Source organism: Onychostoma macrolepis, chromosome 25 (assembly GCF_012432095.1).
Source record: "Onychostoma macrolepis isolate SWU-2019 chromosome 25, ASM1243209v1, whole genome shotgun sequence".
Taxonomy (NCBI): Eukaryota; Metazoa; Chordata; class Actinopteri; order Cypriniformes; family Cyprinidae; genus Onychostoma; species Onychostoma macrolepis.
Window position 1 is genome coordinate 12770105 of NC_081179.1, and position 19312 is coordinate 12789416.

The 19312-nt window shown below is 34.7% G+C and overlaps 2 protein-coding genes and 1 long non-coding RNA gene across 4 annotated transcripts in view; all 3 read left to right on the forward strand.

Moving 5' to 3' along the window:
• The first annotated feature begins 81 nt into the window (after positions 1–81).
• mxh (myxovirus (influenza virus) resistance H) lies at positions 82–4798 on the forward strand. The gene is made up of 13 exons (XM_058767254.1): positions 82–370; positions 511–707; positions 806–943; positions 1095–1249; positions 1894–2032; positions 2121–2319; positions 2410–2488; positions 2564–2686; positions 2777–2909; positions 3497–3655; positions 3745–3821; positions 3917–4174; positions 4266–4798. Exons 1-13 carry the CDS (start codon positions 321–323, stop codon positions 4488–4490), a joined length of 1932 nt encoding a protein of 643 aa, XP_058623237.1. The 5' UTR covers positions 82–320; the 3' UTR covers positions 4491–4798.
• A 276-nt stretch (positions 4799–5074) lies between these two features.
• On the forward strand, positions 5075–9605 carry LOC131534429 (uncharacterized). Of its 2 annotated transcripts, XR_009269347.1 has the most exons (6): positions 5075–5294; positions 5366–5466; positions 5717–5794; positions 6068–6144; positions 6725–6812; positions 9223–9605. It is a non-coding gene; the product is annotated as an uncharacterized LOC131534429 (long non-coding RNA). The 2 variants fall into 2 exon arrangements; XR_009269348.1 differs by lacking the exon at positions 5717–5794 and having other exon boundaries at positions 5076–5294.
• Positions 9606–15733: 6128 nt separating this feature from the next.
• LOC131533856 (uncharacterized) overlaps positions 15734–19312 on the forward strand; it is a 35071-nt gene continuing 31492 nt past the window's right edge. The window contains exons 1-3 of the mRNA XM_058766282.1: positions 15734–15974; positions 16275–16471; positions 16641–16778. Coding sequence (XP_058622265.1) covers positions 15937–15974; positions 16275–16471; positions 16641–16778 — 373 coding nt within the window. The 5' untranslated portion in view covers positions 15734–15936. The remainder of the gene's footprint in view (positions 15975–16274; positions 16472–16640; positions 16779–19312) is intronic.

Below are 19312 nucleotides of genomic sequence, written 5' to 3' on the forward strand. Positions count from 1 at the left end.
TGAACTTATGGTCAGTTCAAGTGCTGACTACTTCCTTTTTGTAAAGCTAATTTCTGCTTATGGTTAAGTATTGTTGTCTGACCTCCTAACCCGCCAAACCACAAGCAATATAAAACCTATATAAGGTTCATGGTATGCATTTGACACATTTGCCAGGAATTCTGTTGTCTGAGGATTTCAGAGCAAGCTTTAATTGATTCAGATATATTTTATGCAAATCTTGAGTTCTCATCGAAACATTCTAAAAGACAGCACTATATATACATATTCTTTTTATAAGAAATTTAGGATCATTCTGTGAGATTTATTTCATTTCAGTCATGGACAGCTCACCAGAAATACTGGATTTCGATTCTTCAGATGAAAATGGGTAAGGAAAACCTTGATTTATTTATTTTTTAAAACATATATTCTGCAACGGACAAATCACAGATAAAATTTACCTACAAATCATCAACGCTTCTCATTTTATAGAAATACAGTCTAACTGTTGAATGTGTGATTTTTAAGTCCCGAGAACACTGGAATATTTCTGCAGCAGTGGGAAGCACAGGTTCGGCCCTATATTGAGATGATTGACTTCATGAGGCGGATCGGCATTGAGAAGGAACTTGCACTGCCGGCCATCGCAGTGGTGGGAGACCAGAGCTCAGGGAAAAGCTCTGTTTTAGAGGCACTATCAGGAGTTGCTTTACCTCGTGGGAGTGGTACGTTGTACACCTACAATACATTATTCATTTATATATATATATATATATATATATATATATATATATATATATATATATAAATATGGTCCATTCAGGTATTGTCACCCGCTGTCCACTGGAGCTTAAACTCAGAAAACTTGATAATGGGAGTGGCTGGACAGCTGTAATCTCCTACAATGAAGTGCGTGAGACGTTTCATGAACCTGCACAAGTTGAAAGTTACGTCAGAAGAGGTGAGGCTGTATATAAAGCTAAATATCATTACTAAATAATAATTATAATACATAACAGGATATACAGTATGACAGTTCTATCAGTTCTTATTAGTTAAAATATTACTTGCATGATAAATGAAGGTTGAGTAAGTATGTTTGTCTTTTACAGCACAGAATATGCTTGCTGGAGACGGAGTAGGAATCTGCGACGATCTCATCAGTTTGGAGATCTCATCGCCTGATGTGTGTGACCTCACGCTGATCGATCTGCCTGGAATAACAAGAGTACCTGTGAAAGGACAACCGGAAGACATTGGAGACCAGGTGAGAAGAAAATACTGATTATTTAGTAATTGTGAATAATCTCATATATTTATTTGCATTCAGTTCCTTTCTTTGCAAATTCTGCAAAAGCAAAATAAATTGTTTACACAAAACTGAATAAAAAATTCAATTTGAAATTTTAAAATAACATTTAAGAAAGGATTTAATAAAATGTGATATAAAGTAAAGCAATAAGCCCCGTGGCGTTGTTAGCTGTTATAAATTCACTGTAAACCACGGCTTCACAGGGCTTATTGCTTTTATAAATCGGTTATTCCATATACTTAGTAAGCTTTCACAAAATAAAACAGAGCAAATAAAGTGTAATGATATTAATAAAAACAGTATTCTTCCACCAAACAACGTAGTTCCTCAGAAACGGTTGTGGTTGCAACAAAGTGGTTGCCAAGCAACACACAATATAAACAAAGTGTAGGTTTTTAGAGTAATTTACAACAGCTTCGAACGCAGCTCAACCAATCAGAATCAAGGACCGGAACTATCTGTTTTATAATAATACATTTATACTTTCAAGTTGATATCTGGATGGCACTTGAATTAAACTTACAACGAAATGTCACGTGCATAATAATGTAGCATGCTACAGTTTATAATGTGTAATCACTGCCTTTGATTAATTGCAGATTCGACGCCTGATATTGAAATTCATTTCCAAAAAAGAAACCATCAATTTGGTTGTTGTTCCCTGTAATGTCGACATCGCAACCACAGAAGCACTTAGAATGGCTCAGGGTGTCGATCCTGATGGCTTAAGGACTTTAGGTATAACTTTTCATCTTAATTTTCACATTAGAGTGTGCAGCAGAGCAATTTCATTCATATCTATTCCAAAACTTTTTTATTGCTTCAGCAATATTGACAAAGCCAGACCTGATAGATAAAGGAGCAGAGGCCGACATCTTACAAGTACTGCAGGGTAAAGTGGTTCCTCTCAAGAAGGGCTACACCATTGTCCGGTGCAGAGGCCAGAGTGACATCAATGAAAACGTTTCTCTGGTTGAAGCCACAAGACAGGAAAAAGAGTTTTTCGCCAAAAACACACACTTCAGGTATTGAATTAGTAGAAATTACACATATTCAATTATTTGCTATTTTATGTAACGTTCAAAGACATTTAAGAGTGTTCCTGTCTCCACCAGTTATCTTCTTGAGGAGCAGAGGGCCACAATACCCTGCCTTTCCACCAGACTCACTAAAGAGCTGGTCCAACATATCAAGGCAAGTGTAAACATGATGAAATATTCCCAAACTTACTCTAAACACTAAACTCATGAGTTATTCCTTATTTTACAGTGTTCACTTCCATCTCTAAGCGATCAAATTCATATCCACTTGTCTGCAGTGAGAGTTGAGCTTAAGAATTATGCTGATGGTCCTCCTTTAGAACCTGAGCGAATGGGGCCTTATCTCAGCAAGGTAATTCATTACTTATATTGTCCAATATCTGAAACTAGCCTGAATGAATTGCACACACTTGAACTTTCTTTTGTTTCTCTATATGTGTAGAAAATCTTGGAGTTCAGCGACCAGATAAGCGAGTTGTGTAGAACAGGGGAATCAGATGATGGAAACCTCTATTCGTACCTTCGACCAGTGTTCAAGCAATGGGAATGTCATCTGAGTAGCTCCAAAGCATCATGTATGTAATATAGATAAAACAATCTTGGTATGATTGGACACAATGTACAATACACTACAAAGGTACAGTTCACCCAAATATAACTTTCTGTCATCATTTACTCACCTTTACGTCGTTTCAAACCTGCATAATTAAGCACGAACGAGGCTGTTATTGATACATAGACCAACAATATAATTACGAGCGAGAAACTGCTTTATACAACAGTCCAATGAGCAAGAAGTTAATATTGGGTAACTTACGTTTTTGGTATAATATAGCCAGTTACTGGCCAAACGTTATCTCCGTCAATGCACGACCGCTACATCTCTTAGAAACACACACTAGTTCTGTTCCTTCCAGAATTATTATTTTATAATCGATTCACTCATAAAGACTTGTCGCTTGTCGCCACCTACTGGAGTAATGTTGCACCTGCAGAAAGAGTCACTGGAAATTCTCCTTCATTAAAACAAAGAAAGACATACAGTTTTTCTGGAATGACAAGTGAGGTGATAACTGCTTTATTTTTACATACAAGACTATCACTATTCATCACTTGTAACCTTATATTTTGAGATGACTATTGTAAGATTATTTGATTTTAGTCAGAGAGTCCGTAAAACAGATGACAGAAAAATATGACGAGGCCCATCGTGGGAGAGAACTGGTGACCTTCAGTGACTACTGTGTGTATGAATCAATGGTGAAGAAACATGTTGGAGACCTTAAACAACCTGCTATGGATACTTTGAAGCTCATCCGAGGTTGCTATTTGGACTTTAACTTGCATTTAACTTATACGTGGATTCCATAAGACATGATTAATAATTACAGTTTTCATTTAATATCTTAGGTATTGTGCAGAAGGAGTTCAGGGTCATGTGTGAGCTGTGTTTCCCAAACTACCCTCATCTGAGACACATAATACTGGTAGGTTAAATTGACAATTGCTGATTACATTAAATAGACAATAAAAGTTTACATTTTATTTAACATTTTATTATTTCTGGTGTACATTCCTTTAGAACCATATTGACGACATTCAATCAAAGCAAGAAGGCAAGGTGGAGAAGAGAATCCATGAGTACATTAACATGGAGAAACTTGTGTACACGCAGGATCCCATTTTTACCCAGAAAATTGTAGACTTCAAGTTTGTGGAAAAGCGACAGGAGTACGAGTCCATTAGTTTGGATACGGGAGAGAACGCAACCTCACCCCACAACTGTGCTGTTTTTGACACCAGGAGCTTGACGCCTGATAAACTGATAATCTACTACGAGGTTTAACTCCGTTCTAGATTTCAATGTGAAATGCTTTTTTTTTGGTATTGAATGCACTGAAAACGTCCCACATGTTCTCTCAATCCATCAGATAGTGTATCAGCGTCTGGCCGACTACATTCCCATGGTGATCCTGCTATTCATACTGAAGGAAGCTGCCGTGATGCTGCGGGCTCATGCTATGGACCTGCGGGATGGAGCTGATGTTGTGAAGCTGCTCGTGGAGGACACAGAAGCTGGACGGAAGAGAGCAGACTTACACCAACGCATGGAGAGACTGCGCCTGGCACAAGAACGCATCAGTATATACCTCTGAGACAGAAGTTGCCTCTATTTTTGTCTTATTCTTGATCACTAAAAGCATTTTAAAGTCTGCAACAAAAGAAATATCAAAATCAAAGAACAAAAGTGTAGTTTGAGGGGTCATATTGATTTTTTTAAGGTTCAAGGTCAAGGTTCAGTTTAATCATGAATAATTATTTGAAATAATAAACCCTTAAACATAAATGTAAACTAAGTGTATTTTGTAAATGACAAAACATCAGTGATAGTTTGCTTGTACCAAAAGTGCTTTTGAATCCAAAAAAAAGAAAAAAAGTTTCAGCTTGTTACAGTGTCTTCTCCACCAACTACAATGTACATTTTAATAAAACAATATAATTCATAAATTCGTTGTTTTGTTTAGTTTTTTTTCTTCACATATATGAAGTTAGGTTTGAGGTCTTTTAATTAATGTTATTGTTTTGCTGTAGTTAGTAGTTTTGTTGTAAAGGAAGTCATTTTGGGGAGGTCGGATATCAGTCCCCTCCAATAAGTTTGGACCTTACTGAACTGAAGCCATTTCTGCCCACACTGTAACCGATTTCTGTAATTTGAACAGTATTTTACTGTATTATGTACAGTAAGATACTGTAAAATGTATATACAGTATTTTACTGTAAACTGCAAAGGATTATGGGAAAATGTATGGTCACTACAGTAAACTACTGTAAATTTACAGTAGTGAACTTGCCCGCGAAAAACTGACCAATGGCAAGGGAGATTTATTTTGTTTGCTGTTTGGTGGAAGCAGCGGTAAAAGGACAAAAGAGACACTTTGCACTGTTAACTAGACAAAAAGGTTAGTAGGCATATATTATTTCTGTTTTATGCAAAACTGAGATATTTTAAGATGTTTTAACTCATTAACAGCAAACTAACATCCATCGTGTCGTTTTTCATGTCGGAGTTGAGGCCTTTTTTTCTGACTGACGGCCGGATTAACGCCGCCATAACGGTGATAACATCGACTGGTGAGTAAATTAAGGTCACCTATATTAGCCAAAATAAACCTTATTAAACCGAGAAACACGTTTGTAGGTTTGGCTGCCCTTTAATGCAAGTTAGTTCATCTGGCCAGTCGTTACTTAACCTTAACAACGAACTAACGTGAAATAATGTTACTGAGGTAAAGTGAGTAGGCAACACCACTGTTTCAATTCAGTGGAGATTTTAAACAGTATTTTCAAGTAATTCTTTTGTTTGTTCTTTTCAAATTTCTAGTCTAGATTCGACAACGTCGGAGGTGTATTTTGGCGCCTCTTCTTGTGACTGGCATAGTTTCGATGATAACATCAACTGGTACGTTAAGTTAATAATGTCAGTTAGTTAGCCGAAGTTAACGAACACAGAGAAGCATAATATCTTCTGTACACTGCCTCTTTATCGCAAGTGCAATTCTCTTCAAATGCTATTTAAGTTAGAAACGTGTGTACCAATGTTGTATGTAACTTTAGAGACGGTCCCTATTCAGTGAGAGACGTAAAATAAAACCGCGAGCTAACATGAAATACTGAGGAAAACTGAGTTAAGAAATACCACTGTAAAGTACATATTTTGTATTTTATTTTCAAGTTTGTGGTCTTGTGGTCATGTCGTCTGCATCGGAGGAGTATTGGAGTCTTTTCCTGTGATTGACGTCGTAACAGCAGGTGAGCTTTCATCTAATGTTACTGAAGTAGCCAAATTAGCCACGGGCTGCTCTCCACTAACTTACTTTATAAGAGAGGAACGGGCTAGCAATATATTAATATAGTAAGTTTTGCTTATAAATATAAAAAATGTGGTAACAATTTACAGTAAGGTTCATTAGTTAACATTAACGTTAGTTAAAAACATTAATGAACAATACTTCTACAGCATTTATTAAGCTTAGCTAATGTTAATTTCAGCATTTACCAATGCATTATTAAAATCACAAGTTGTGTTTGTTAACATTAGTTAATGCTCTGTGAACTAACATGGAATAAACAACAACTGTATTGTCATTGACTAACATTAACATAGATTAATAAATAGTGTAATAAATGCATTGTTCATTGTTTGTTCATGTTAGTTAATACATTAACAAATTTATTATATAAATTAATACGTTAACAAATGACACCTTATTGTAAAGTGTTACCAAAAAAGTTAATTTTATTCAAAATGTTTGTATTACTGTACGGTAGTTTTTTTCTGATCATAAACTATAGTAACACTAAAAGGGTGTTGTGACTCTGTCTGTTACAGGAGATTTCTCCAAGCAAAAACAGGATCCTGAATATGAGGCAGAATCATCGTACAGCCAGCTGTCCGTTTTACAGAAATGCAGAATTAGGTAACCCAAAATACATTTTGTTTTACATTGCATTTACATTCATGCATTTGCCAGATGCTTTTAGCCAAAGCAAGTTATATTGTATTTAATGTAGGGGAGCACGGGACACAACCTAACACTGACTTTCTTAGCATGTGTAAATCCACGTGGGGTTCAGAGTATAATTTTTTTATACACTTTAATTTCACACTTGTCTAGTACAAATATGTTGCGTTGTTTCATAATTACAGGTGTATGTTTTTCGTTATTTATCTCAAAAGAATGGAAGTGACAACATAGTAGGTGGGGTACATTGTAACATGTGAGGGGCACGTTGTAACATAACCATATGACAGCTTAAAATATTATCAGAGCTAATGAAAAAATATACAAGACAAACTAAAATATTTTGTTAATAAAATAAAATCATTAACTTTTTCAAATAAAATTATGGCGTTTTTTAAGAATTAAAAATAATTTAATTTTGGAGTTTGACAATGAACACATTGCAGCCATGCTTGGGACGGCCCTGATCGCAACACACAGCTACATATACAGTGTAGTTCAAAACAGAGTGCGCAAATGAAGAAACACATTCAGAAATTCAGAAATGATACACTCCCCTCCCTCCACACACAGCTGTCATAGGACACAGGACACGAGACAAAATGCTTTACATTTCTTGAAATAACAATTTCTGAACATTAAACATCGATTCTCAGTCTTTATTCACCTGCTTCTTGTGGTTTCTCATTGAAACTCATAAAAGTAAATGGTGTAAATTGCATTGCTAATGTCATAGAATAGCATAGTTTAATAATAGCTGGGCACATTGTAACACAGTGTTATAACGTTCCCCATCTGTGCAACTGGAATTTAAAACTGGTTAGTGTCTTCTGCTAGTTAGCGAATCATTATAAAACTATCTAAACTGATAACAGATTGGAGATTAAAATAATAGCAGATTTGTCTAATTTTAAATGAGTACTAAAAACTGAGATGACAATTGACTTCAGCCAGAAATGTACTTCTGCTTTGGTAGAATATATATTCAGCGACATCTTCAAAAGATTTTTGAATTTTGGTGCACTTTATTCTCTATATAGTGTTGATATGGCAGTAGTAAATACTGTAAATTTGTATTTGTACAGTATTTGGTTATGCTAGCATGTGTGGAAATATTTAAACCGTGTGTTACAACTTACCCCGTGTTAGTTTGTGCCCTGCGCTCCCCTACACATTTTATTAAGTTATTAATTCCCTGGGAATCAAACAGGGGCGGGCGCTAGGGGTGTGTGCGCATCAAGATTGAGTTTTCATGCGCATTAAAATTATTTCTATTGAACCAGCACTTAAACAGCAAAATGCAGCTGCTTCAGGTATCTTTAACTAACTGTAGCCTATAAATTCATAATACCGATATCCCCATCTGACAAAATTAGATTACTGTTACTGTAAAGCAACAAATATAGATTTTTAATCATGGTATTATAAGCACAGATTTTCTAGGACACACACATTTAGAAATGACTAGATTATATGAACAGATAGCATTTAGCATGGTCTGTGCAGACTTTACTAAGTGTCAGGGCAACAAAATTCAATAAATGAGAAGTTAATATTAAGTGATTTAAATAGTGAAGAAAATATTGTCTTTTTTCGCAAAAACGGTTCTAAACAAAGCCATGTTGTGCGTCTCTGCACACAACAGTGTTTCATTACTGAAAGAATTTACCTTTTTTGAATGCCTTGAATCAGATATTCACTGATCCATTCATAAAAACAGTTTCTTTGTTCCTGAAAGAATCAGCAGTTTTTAATGAATAGATTGAATAAATGACTCAGTGGCTCAGTCATTAAGACAGTGGCTTGCTGCCACCTACTGGTAATTTTAGTCTCATTTTTAAAAGTATCATTCTATTTTTTTTTTCTATCATTACATATTTTTGTGTTTATATTTAAAACATTAATTTCATAATATTATTTATGCAATTTGTAAGTGCAAATTATAATTAATTACACTTGTCGCTTTAAAAAAAAAAAAATTAAGCCACTTAGCCAATGTAACTTTTCAGCATAGCCTGGTTTATTTGACTTGTATCCCGTGTATTCTGATACATAAATTAATGTCTCTGGGCTAAGGCCCGTATATCCACTCACCCTAGAACCGCCCCTGGAATCAAACCCATTAATTCAGCATTCTAGCACTTTGCTCTACTGATTGAGAATGCATTGTAAAAAATGGAGCTTTAATAATTTGAATGTGATGGATTATCAACTAATTATGTACCTTCCTTTGTAGGTGCGTTCAGATGTAGTATATAAGGTTTTGTTAACATCAAAGTGCATACAGCACCATGTTTGACAGTTGAGGCAAATTCTGTAAACACTGCTTTGAAAAATAATGCTTTTTTCTTTCTTGTGTTTGCAGGTTCATTCAGATCTTTGTGGCACCAAATGCATTGAAAGTCACAGGTCAGCTGGCATTCTGGAAAGAGGGTGCAAAGAAAAAGGATCTGCCTGAATCCCATCCTGCTGTTTCTCATCGGAGAGCTTGTCAACTTTGACTGTCAAAATTACTGAAATTTAACACAACACAAACTCATTTTTACTGTTACTATTATTTGATTTTTATTAACACTACCAGTCAAAAGTTTTTGAACGGTAAGATTTTTAATGTTTTTAAAGAAGCCTCTTCTGCTCACCAAGCCTGCATTTATTTGATCCAAAGTACAGCAAAAACAGTACAATTTTGAAATATTTTTACTATTTAAAATAAATGTTTTCTATTTGAATATATTTTAAAATGTAATTTATTCCTGTCATCAAAGCTGATTTTTTAACATCATTACTCCAGTCTACAGTGTCACATGATTCTTCAGAAATTATTCTAATATTCTGATTTGCTGCTCAAAAAAACTATTATTATTATTATTCTTATGTTGAAAACAGCTGAATCTAATTTTTTCAGGTTTCCTTGATGAATAGAAGTTCAGAACAGCATTTATCTGAAATATAAATATTTTGTAACATTATAAATGTCTTTATCTTCAGTTTTGATCAATTTAAACCATCCTTGTTAAATAAAAGTAGTAATTTGTATAATCCCCCCCACCCCCCATTTTGTAATGCTACAAAATCTTTTTATTTCAGATAAATGTTGATCTTTGGATCTTTCTATTCATCAAAGAATCCTGAAAAAATTTACTCAACTGTTATGATGATGATGATAAGAATGATAATAATAATAAATGTTTATCAGTATATTAGAATGATTTCTGAAGGATCATGTGACACTGGAGACTGGAGTAATGATGCTGAAAATTTAGCTTTGATCACAGGAATAAATTACATTTTAAAATATATTCAAATAGAAAGCTGTTATTTTAAATAGTAAAAATATTTCACAGTATTACTGCTTTTGGAGTAAATAAATGCAGGCTTGGTGAGCAGAAGAGAATTCTTTAAACTTTTGACTGTTAGTGTACTTACTTGTTTTTGCTTTTTAGTATGTGTATGTTTTGCCATGATAGAGATCAAGAGATCACCCTAGAGATCAAGACTTGTAATTTGTACTTTTAAAAAGAAAATGTTCAACAATTAAAAAGAATATTATCAGAGCTAATTCTCATGAGTTATTGTGATTTTTATGGGGTTGGGGTGGTAAAAATCATGGATTACAGTGCTGTACCACAATTTGATTGTTTTTTGCAGGTAAAAAATGTTTAAACTACATGAAAATAAACACTACAGCACTGATACTGTAAATGAAAATACGGCAAAAATACTGTAAATGAAAATACGGTAATTATACTGTAAATGTAAATACAATAACAATACTGTAAATGAAAATACAGTAAAGCCATTATTATACTATACTAGTAATAATACTGTAACCATTTTTACAGTAATTTACTGGCATCCAGCTGCCAGTAAAATACTGTAAAATTTACAGCAACCTTTTTACAGTGCATCCATACAAATGTAAAAGTATTTGGGAAAATCAAGTGTGCTTAGCAACTGACACAAGAGTCATAATTTCCCTTATATTCTATGTTAGAATATTTTATATTGTTTTAATATTAGTTGGTAACTACAGAAAATCATGATACTTTATACTTTATGGTGCTAGTTTACTGGAGCCAAATAAGTATATTTACTTGTATTATTTAAGGGTCAGCCTGTATGCTTTTTTAAGGTATCATGTTGTGTGAGGCAGAGAAAAACAGCACGTACACTGTAAAAAATAAAGAGTTGAGAAAACTTAAATGTTTAAGGCAACCAGCTTCAGCTGATTTTTGAGTTTTCTCAACTTCTTGTATTCAGTTTATACAACAGAAAGTTGAGAAAACTCAAAAATCTCCTACAAAAATAAGTTGAGAAAACTCAAAAATCTGCTGAAGCTGGTTGCCTTAAACTTTTAAGTTTTCTCAATATATATATATATATATATATATATATATATATTACAGTGCACTGCCATCATGGCTAGCATATTTTGTGAGGCAGGACTAACCCATCCCTAACCCTAAAATGGATAGGTCATCCTGAGAGGGCATTGGCTTAAAAGAACCTTCCATTCACATAGACTGATTAAATTCTGCTAACAAAAAATACTATGCTTGTCTGACTGTTGGTATTAAACATATCCCATAGAGCGTTTAATGGCAATTTTGAACACTAAACCAATAAATTTCCTCAGAAAAGCACATTATATTTTTAGGGGGATATATTAATAATTTACTTCTAACAAAATATCCTATAATTTCACAAGCACACCTCTTTGGCAGAAAGGACTAACATTCAGCAGAAAAAATGTGGAATCTAAAAATCATTGGACCATTAGATTTCATTGCATGGACCAAAACACATGATCCCCCCCCGATATTTCCCATTTGTATTCTACAGAAGAAATAGAATTAAATAAAAAAAATCATAAAAATGTATTTCTTTGGTCAGCACCTGCACTGATGTTTTTGAATATACAGTATAAGGCACGTGTTACATAATTTTCCACCGTTAGCTTTCTTGTTAACTAAACTGTTTCACAGATGTCACTGGCTGTCATGAGGTGTGATGATAAAATATTTTAAATTTGGGGTGATCAAGAACAATAACCATTACGTTTTAAATTAGTTTTATTTCTTCTCTCTCTCTTTTTTTTCATTTGATAAATAATAAAAACACAGACAGCCAATCAAAATAAATTCTACGTAGAATAAACTATTTTATCGTGCGTTGTGTGGACAATGTAGGCTACTGTTGTAACAAGTAGGCTAACAAATACCATGGTGACATTAAAAAACAAAACAATACGAAGATACTTGTAAAAATGCGATGTAAACGTTACAGGTTCGTGTATAAAACCGGGCCTCTTCGAACGTAAAATCGGAACTTTCAAAGGTAACAGAAGCATGCTTTTAACACTAGAACTGCCAGGAGTCGCTGTATACTTAAAACCGCCAGCGGGTAAATTTTACCCACACACAACAACTGTTTTTTACGGAGCCCCTTAAAGGACATTGTGGTGGGAAAAATTCGGGGTGAGTGGAAAAAAATCAGGGTGGGAGGAAAAAATAATTTTCAAATGTTTTGCGTTCTCTCGCGAAACTTTTGCGTTCCCTCGAGAAACTTTTGCATTCTCTCGCAAATTGCGTTCTCTCACAAAACTTTTGCGTTCTCTAGCAAAGATATTTGCGTTCCCTCGCAAAACCATTTGAGTTCGGACAAACTCTTCCTGTTTACTTTGCAGCTTGCAGTGGTTACAGCTCATTTGTTCACAATGGAGCGGTTCATAGAGTTTTATTTTGAATTTGGACTCAAAGTAATACAGTCAGTATTTCGAGGCTCGGTTTTGGGACATTCTAAAACGCTTAATGTTTTAAAACAGTGACATTGGAGGACTAAATTCGATAATAATAAATCCTGATAAAAATGATTAGGCTAACATTAATAACCTTATTAATAATATAACTATTAATAAAGCAGAATATGAACGCAACGCCCTGAACGTTAAGCCTTTTCTTCCCCATAGAAAACGCTTAAGGTAGGCTTTAATGAAAGGTTCATGCAGCTCGTATGTTCACAATGGGGTGGTTCATAAAGTTTTTATTTTGAACTTTGACTCAGGTATAAAGAAATAAAGTCAGTCAGTGGTTAGTTCAAGGCACGGTTTTGGGACATTCTAAAACGCTTTAATGTGGCTTAATGTATTAAAACAGTGACATTAGGACCAAATTCGATAAATACTAATAAAATTGTTAGGTTTATATTAATAACCTTATTAATAATATTACTATTAATAAAGGAGAATAGCCCAGAATATGAATGCAACGGATTTGGTATTTTGAAGTCACCGTTTTCATTATAGCCTACCTTAAGCGTTCTATGAGGGAGAACAAGCTTAGGCTACGTGCAGGGCGTTGCGTTCATATTCTGGGCTATTCTGCTTAGTAATATTATTAATAAGGTTATTAATATTAGCCTAATAATTGTATCAGCTTTTATTATTATCGAATTTGGTCCTCCAAGTCACCGTTTTAAAACATTAAGCCACATTAAGCGTTTTATGTCCCAAAACCGTGCCTTGAACTAAGCACTGACTTATTAATTTATTTGAATCCAAGTTCAAAATAAAACTCTATGAACCGCTCCACTGTGACACTAGCTGTAACCACTGCAAGCTGTAAAGTAAACAGGAAGAGTTTGTCCGAACTCAAATGGTTTTGTGAGAGAACGCAAGAAATTTGAAAATAATTTTTTCCTCCCACAATGTCCTTTAAAGGGCTCCGTAGTTTTTGTATGGCTAAAGAACATATTTTACTGTAACTGCATTATGCCACTGTCTTCACAAAAAAGTGTCTGGAGTCATGAAATGATTATGTCTAGTCATCAACTATATTTTTGTCCTGTTGTTTTATGTTCAAGGCTTTTTTTATGCAGGCTACATAGTCATTTTTCATAACGGTCAATATTAAGCTAAACAAGCCTGCTCTGATAACTAGAAGGAAGTAGGCTAAATACATATTTGGGTGGTGTAATATTATAATACAATGTCATTAATTAATATATTAAGATGACCTATGTTATTTCAATTACTAAAATAGCCTATAGACTATAATAATTCATATTGCATAGTATGATGCGATGACAAATTCAAGTGCACAGCTTCACCTAAGTAATTAATTTGTTTAGTAATATAATTTATAATTTGAATATGAGAAAAACACCAATAAACTTCAGATAATCAAAAAATGGCTTTATTCATTACATCAGATCGGATTTTCTTCTTTAGGAAACAGGCATGATCTGGTACATTTCATTGGACAATAATGTGAAGTGGAGCAGTCCTTTTCCGTTCTTATTCATAAATCGGTTGAAAATTACATGGGACAGACGAGCTTATTTGTGGAGCGATCAGGATCTGCGGTTTGTCTCATTTTATAAATCAAATTACATCGCTGAGAAAATGGATGCTAAATGACTACAAAAGCACGGCGTAAAACCGTGCAGCGCCAAAAGTCGCAATAATGGTAATCAGTATTCAATTCACTTACATTTATGTATGATATACACCGTTTCCTATTTCATGAAACTATCATAGTTAATGAAGCCCAAGTGCCACCTACAGACCTATTATGTGAAGTGTAGGCTGGCGAAATGGTGACGTGAAAGGATTTTATTATATTACCATTTTTGATAAATATGCAGCATTATGAAAATGTATTATGCTCATCAAACCTGCATTTATTTGATAAAAAATACAGAAAAAACTGTAATATTGTGAAATATTATTAAAATTTAAAAGAATGTTTAATATATTTTAAAATATCATTCATTTCTGTGATCAACGCTACATTTTCAGCATCATTACTCCAGTCTTCAGTGCATGATCCTTCAGAAATCATTCTAATATTATGATTTATTACCAATATAGGAAACAGTTGTGCTGCTTATTTTTTTGTATTATTATTATTTATTTATTATTATTTATTAAAATTTTTGGAACCCTGATACTTTTTGGGGTTCATTGATAAATAAAAATAAAAAGAACAGCATTTATTCAAAATAGAGATGTTTTCTAACAATATCAATCTTTACGATCACTGTCTCTATCAATTTAGCAAATCTTTGCTGAATGAAAACTAGTTTCTTTCAACAACAACAACAAAAAAACTGACCTCAAGCTTTTCAATGTATATTGTTACAAAAGTTATATTTTAAATCAATTTTAAACTTTTTATTTATCACAGAATCCTGAAAAAAGTATCACAGGTTTCCAATATTGATAATAAATCAGAATTGCATGAAATGTATTTTAAAGTATATTAAAAATTTGATCAAATAAATGCAGGCTTGATGACCATAAATGACTTCTTGCAAAAATATAAAATAGTAATGTATCCAAACTTTTGACCTATATATAGGCTTACGCTTATAGGTATAAATACCCTGTTTTTTGATCTGGTTTTATCTAAACAATTTTTTTAACAACAGAGGATTGAAAATTACACAATGTTAGTAAAAGTCAGTGACTGGGAGACTTGAATGTTTTATAAAGAATCTGTTATGTACATTTGAAAAACAGCCAGTGGCAGTTCTAGTGTTAAATCTGTGCACTTTCATTTTCATTTTACTGTGGGTGTGATAGACTACACTATAAATACAATCTGATAGAAAGGATCCTCTTCTGATTTCTCTTCAGCATCACTACAGACACCGGGTTTGGGTGGAGCGTATGACTACATTCTGAACTTTTATAGCGGCATTCAGAAAGAAGGATATCTATTCTCCACTTTTAACTTCGCTTTCATTCCGCCCTTTTGTTTTCCAGAAAATGTCCAGGTCAAGGCGAGGAACATTTTCTATTCTCTTCTTCTAATTTAGATATAAACAGAATGATGAAGTAGAAAACATAGTTCTCAAAACAAAAGGTTAGTATTTTATTACTTAGGCCTATAACAAATTAATCTGGTTAATTAATATTGACAGATATTTTAAATACTTTCATAGGCCTAGTTTCTTGGTATGTGTATGTGTGAAGACACGACTGGTCTTCAAGGAACCCAAAAGAGCCCATGTTACACCTCTCCTTATCTCATTGCATTGGCTACCAATCGCAGCTCGCATCAAGTTCAAGACACTGATGCTTGCTTATAGAACAACTTTATGTATTCCCCAATTGTAAGTCGCTTTGGATAAAAGCGTCTGCAAAATGACTAAATGTAAATGTAAATGTGTTCTGTGTTATTAAAAAAACATTAGAAATGTACATTAGGTTAATTCAAGTTAATTCATTTTGCACATTTCACATTAAAATTCATAGTTCTTTACTTTTTATTGCATAATAAAATGAAAAAAAAATGTAATATAGAAATTCATTTGAAACAAATAAAAAGGTATATAGAGAAGGACATAAATGGAATAAATTGTAATATTGTGAATCAGGGACGTTTTAGAATAAAATGTACATTATTTTTATAGGCAGGAAATGAGGGGAGCGGTTCACAGTCATTTAGAGGAGAGCATTCGTCCATATATTGATCTAATCGACACTCTGCGGTCAGCTGGGATTCACAAGGACTTAGCATTACCGACTATCATAGTAATCGGAGACCAGAGTTCTGGGAAAAGCTCTGTGTTGGAAGCGCTGTCTGGAGTTCCATTACCAAGAGGGAGTGGTGAGGGCTGGTTTTAATCTCATTTGCTATTAGATACTGATATGAATGCTGATAATAGGAAAAATATTTCTTTAGTCAGCACATGCACTGGTGTTTTTGGATATGAAGCAATTGTCACATTTGACTGTAAATGTTCTACTAGTTGTTAACTGAACTGTATTTGCTATAGGAATTGTCACCAGATGTCCACTAGAGCTGAGGCTGAAGAAGGTGGAAGGAGGAGTCAGCTGGAAGGCTGTTCTGTCTTACAATGATAAAAAAAATGAGTTTGTGGATTCATCATCCCTTGAAACCCGTGTACATGAAGGTTAGTAAATATGCTTGCAATTTGTTTCTTTTCTTCCTACTTCCTAATACTATCTAGTTACGTTTCGCATCTCCTGACTGCTAAGGCGGTGCTTCGTAGTGGATGTTTCCCTCACGGTTGCCGCAGATTGAGGTACAAAAAAGGTCACCCCTTGACAGCTGTGTGTGACATCACCAATGTTATAATACGTTGTGTAAAACAACTTGTGATTGAGGTTTTAATTTACACACTAATTTGGGTTGATTTGAATCCCAGTTTGTCAAAACTGTGTAAAGACATTGTTGAGGAAATTGACACTGCAGATTCCAAGATCTCTTTCAGTGCGATTTCTGAGCATAATTCTAATGCAAATAGAAGTGGTACTGCAACAAAAACTGCTCACTACTAACAGAACCATTGCAATGGGTTGAACTGGAATGTCCTAAGACTTTAATCACTTGAAATCTGCTATGGAGTTAATTCATTATTTACGTTTTCCCTTAAGAATTTGTTTGATGCAGCATTCTATATGTATATACAGTATGTGTGCTAGGGCTGTTTTTAAATATATAAAAGAAAAAAAAAATCATTTATATATCAGAGTTGTTTGGGGTGGGGATATAAAAACATGATCTGCAGTGATCATGTTGCATTGTGGTCTATGGAGCAGTCTAAAGTGTACATGTGAAGTAGACTCCCTCTGTCAAAATTTAAGTTTCGAGGGTCTGTCCATATAAATTTCCCTCGTCCACTTCACAAAGTGGAGCACACTTCAAAATAGCAGTGGGGATTGCCCTGAGGGGAAGTGCTTAGGGAAGATCACAATTGTGTGTCTAAAAGCGAAGTGGAACGCAGCCCAGAGAGAGAAACATTGCATTCTCCTGGTAGCTCCGCAGTGGCCGTCGTGGACATGGCTTCCCCTTCCTGCTGTCACTAACATGAGGGACCCCACTGGAGATTCCTCCACAGAAGGATCTTCTACATGGGCAGAAGAGCAGGCACCCCCGTTTGGAGTTTCTTCAGTTGTGATTGTGGCCCCTGAGGCCAAAAGGCTGACTTCATGCACCCAAGAAGTCAGACACACTCTGAAATGCAACACCTCCTTGCACCCAATGTATGCAATGTGTAATTGGTGATGCAAGATATTTCAGGACTGGTGCAACATGCGTCACCCGTGGTGTGTCACAGGTTGAACCCACTATCCATGTTCATTTGAGTCAGTACTCACATTCCTACAATTGCTGTTTGAAGCGGGGATGTCGGCATCCAGTATTAACATCTATATGGCTGCAATCTTAAGTTGAGACTTCATTAATGTTTCCTCGCTGGGTACACATCATCTACTCCTCAAAGGAGTGAGGAGACTATGACAGCATCATGGGCTGCTCTTAAAGGAGGTCTTTTATCAGAATGCAGACACATGGTCATCTCCCTGCACATTTTCATAGGCCGTATTCACCAACCTGACATCAGCTGACATCAGTTCTGTCCCAGGAGAGAAAGTCATACTGGAACCATTCCTCATGACATTGTGGGACGAATGTCCCATTTCCGACCTGCATTCTTGTGGTGTGACTGTGCATTCTAGCCAGTCACACCACAAGATGGCGCCATAACTCAGCAAGAACATTTCATGTTCTGCCAATTGTGGCAAAATCATACATGTAATCGATGTTCAGTCTGTCCCAAAATCAGTATATTGCCATTGGTTATTTAAAACTATCTACTTCTACTACTATCTCAACTTCTGTTCTGTCACTTATCTGATCTGATGCAACTTTGTTATTCATTTATTTATTTGCCAGTTTTCAGCCTAAAAAAGTAACAATGCCTCTTTTGCAAATTCTCTTCACCACATCAATACAGAAGACTTCTTAAATGTATCCAGTGTTTTTCTTTTTATAAAATAAGCCATTTTCACCTAATATCAGGGAGTTTGTGTGTTAATAAAGTTATGTGATAATAAATTGTTTTATTTTGGAACAGTGAGAAATAAACCATTCTGTCAGGTTGCTTTGATTAGGTAAAAAAATGGCTCAGCATATAATTTCTACAACACATATCAGACTGTAGATGATGTTGTACAAATTACAAGATATTTGGCCAAGATGCATCCCTGGCCAACAGCGAATTATGCATTTGCATTTGCATTAGGGTAGTTGACAAATAGGCAGAAAAATGCATATTATATAAATATTTATGCATTTTCTTTCCCCATGACTTGGACAATTTCAAGACAAAAATTGACAAGAAGACAAATTTTGCTGTCATCTGTTCAGAACTGTTGAAAATGATACCATTTTAAGTTGAGTGATATTTGAATCTCCCAGGGCCGGAGTGGGATCCATTTTCAGCCCGGGAGTGTAATGCTCAAGACCAGCCCACCACCCATCACCCCCTCCCACCTTGGTGGAATCTGGATAAATGAAGTGACAGATCTGTTCTTACTATCCTGTTATATTTATTTTTGACATGTTTCAATAACAAATATTAATAATGTAAATATGGCTATAAATATCAATAACAAATCACATACTGAGTTTTCTGCAACAAGT

What these genes read in the sequence shown, in the direction of transcription:
- mxh (XM_058767254.1), top strand. Translation starts at nt 321, where the DNA reads ATGGACAGCTCACCAGAAATACTGGATTTCGATTCTTCAGATGAAAAT. An exon ending in TACTTTGAAGCTCATCCGAG is followed by an intron (nt 3,656 to 3,744) that starts GTTGCTATTTGG and finishes TTAATATCTTAG; the next exon opens with GTATTGTGCAGAAGGAGTTC. An exon ending in ATCTGAGACACATAATACTG is followed by an intron (nt 3,822 to 3,916) that starts GTAGGTTAAATT and finishes ACATTCCTTTAG; the next exon opens with AACCATATTGACGACATTCA.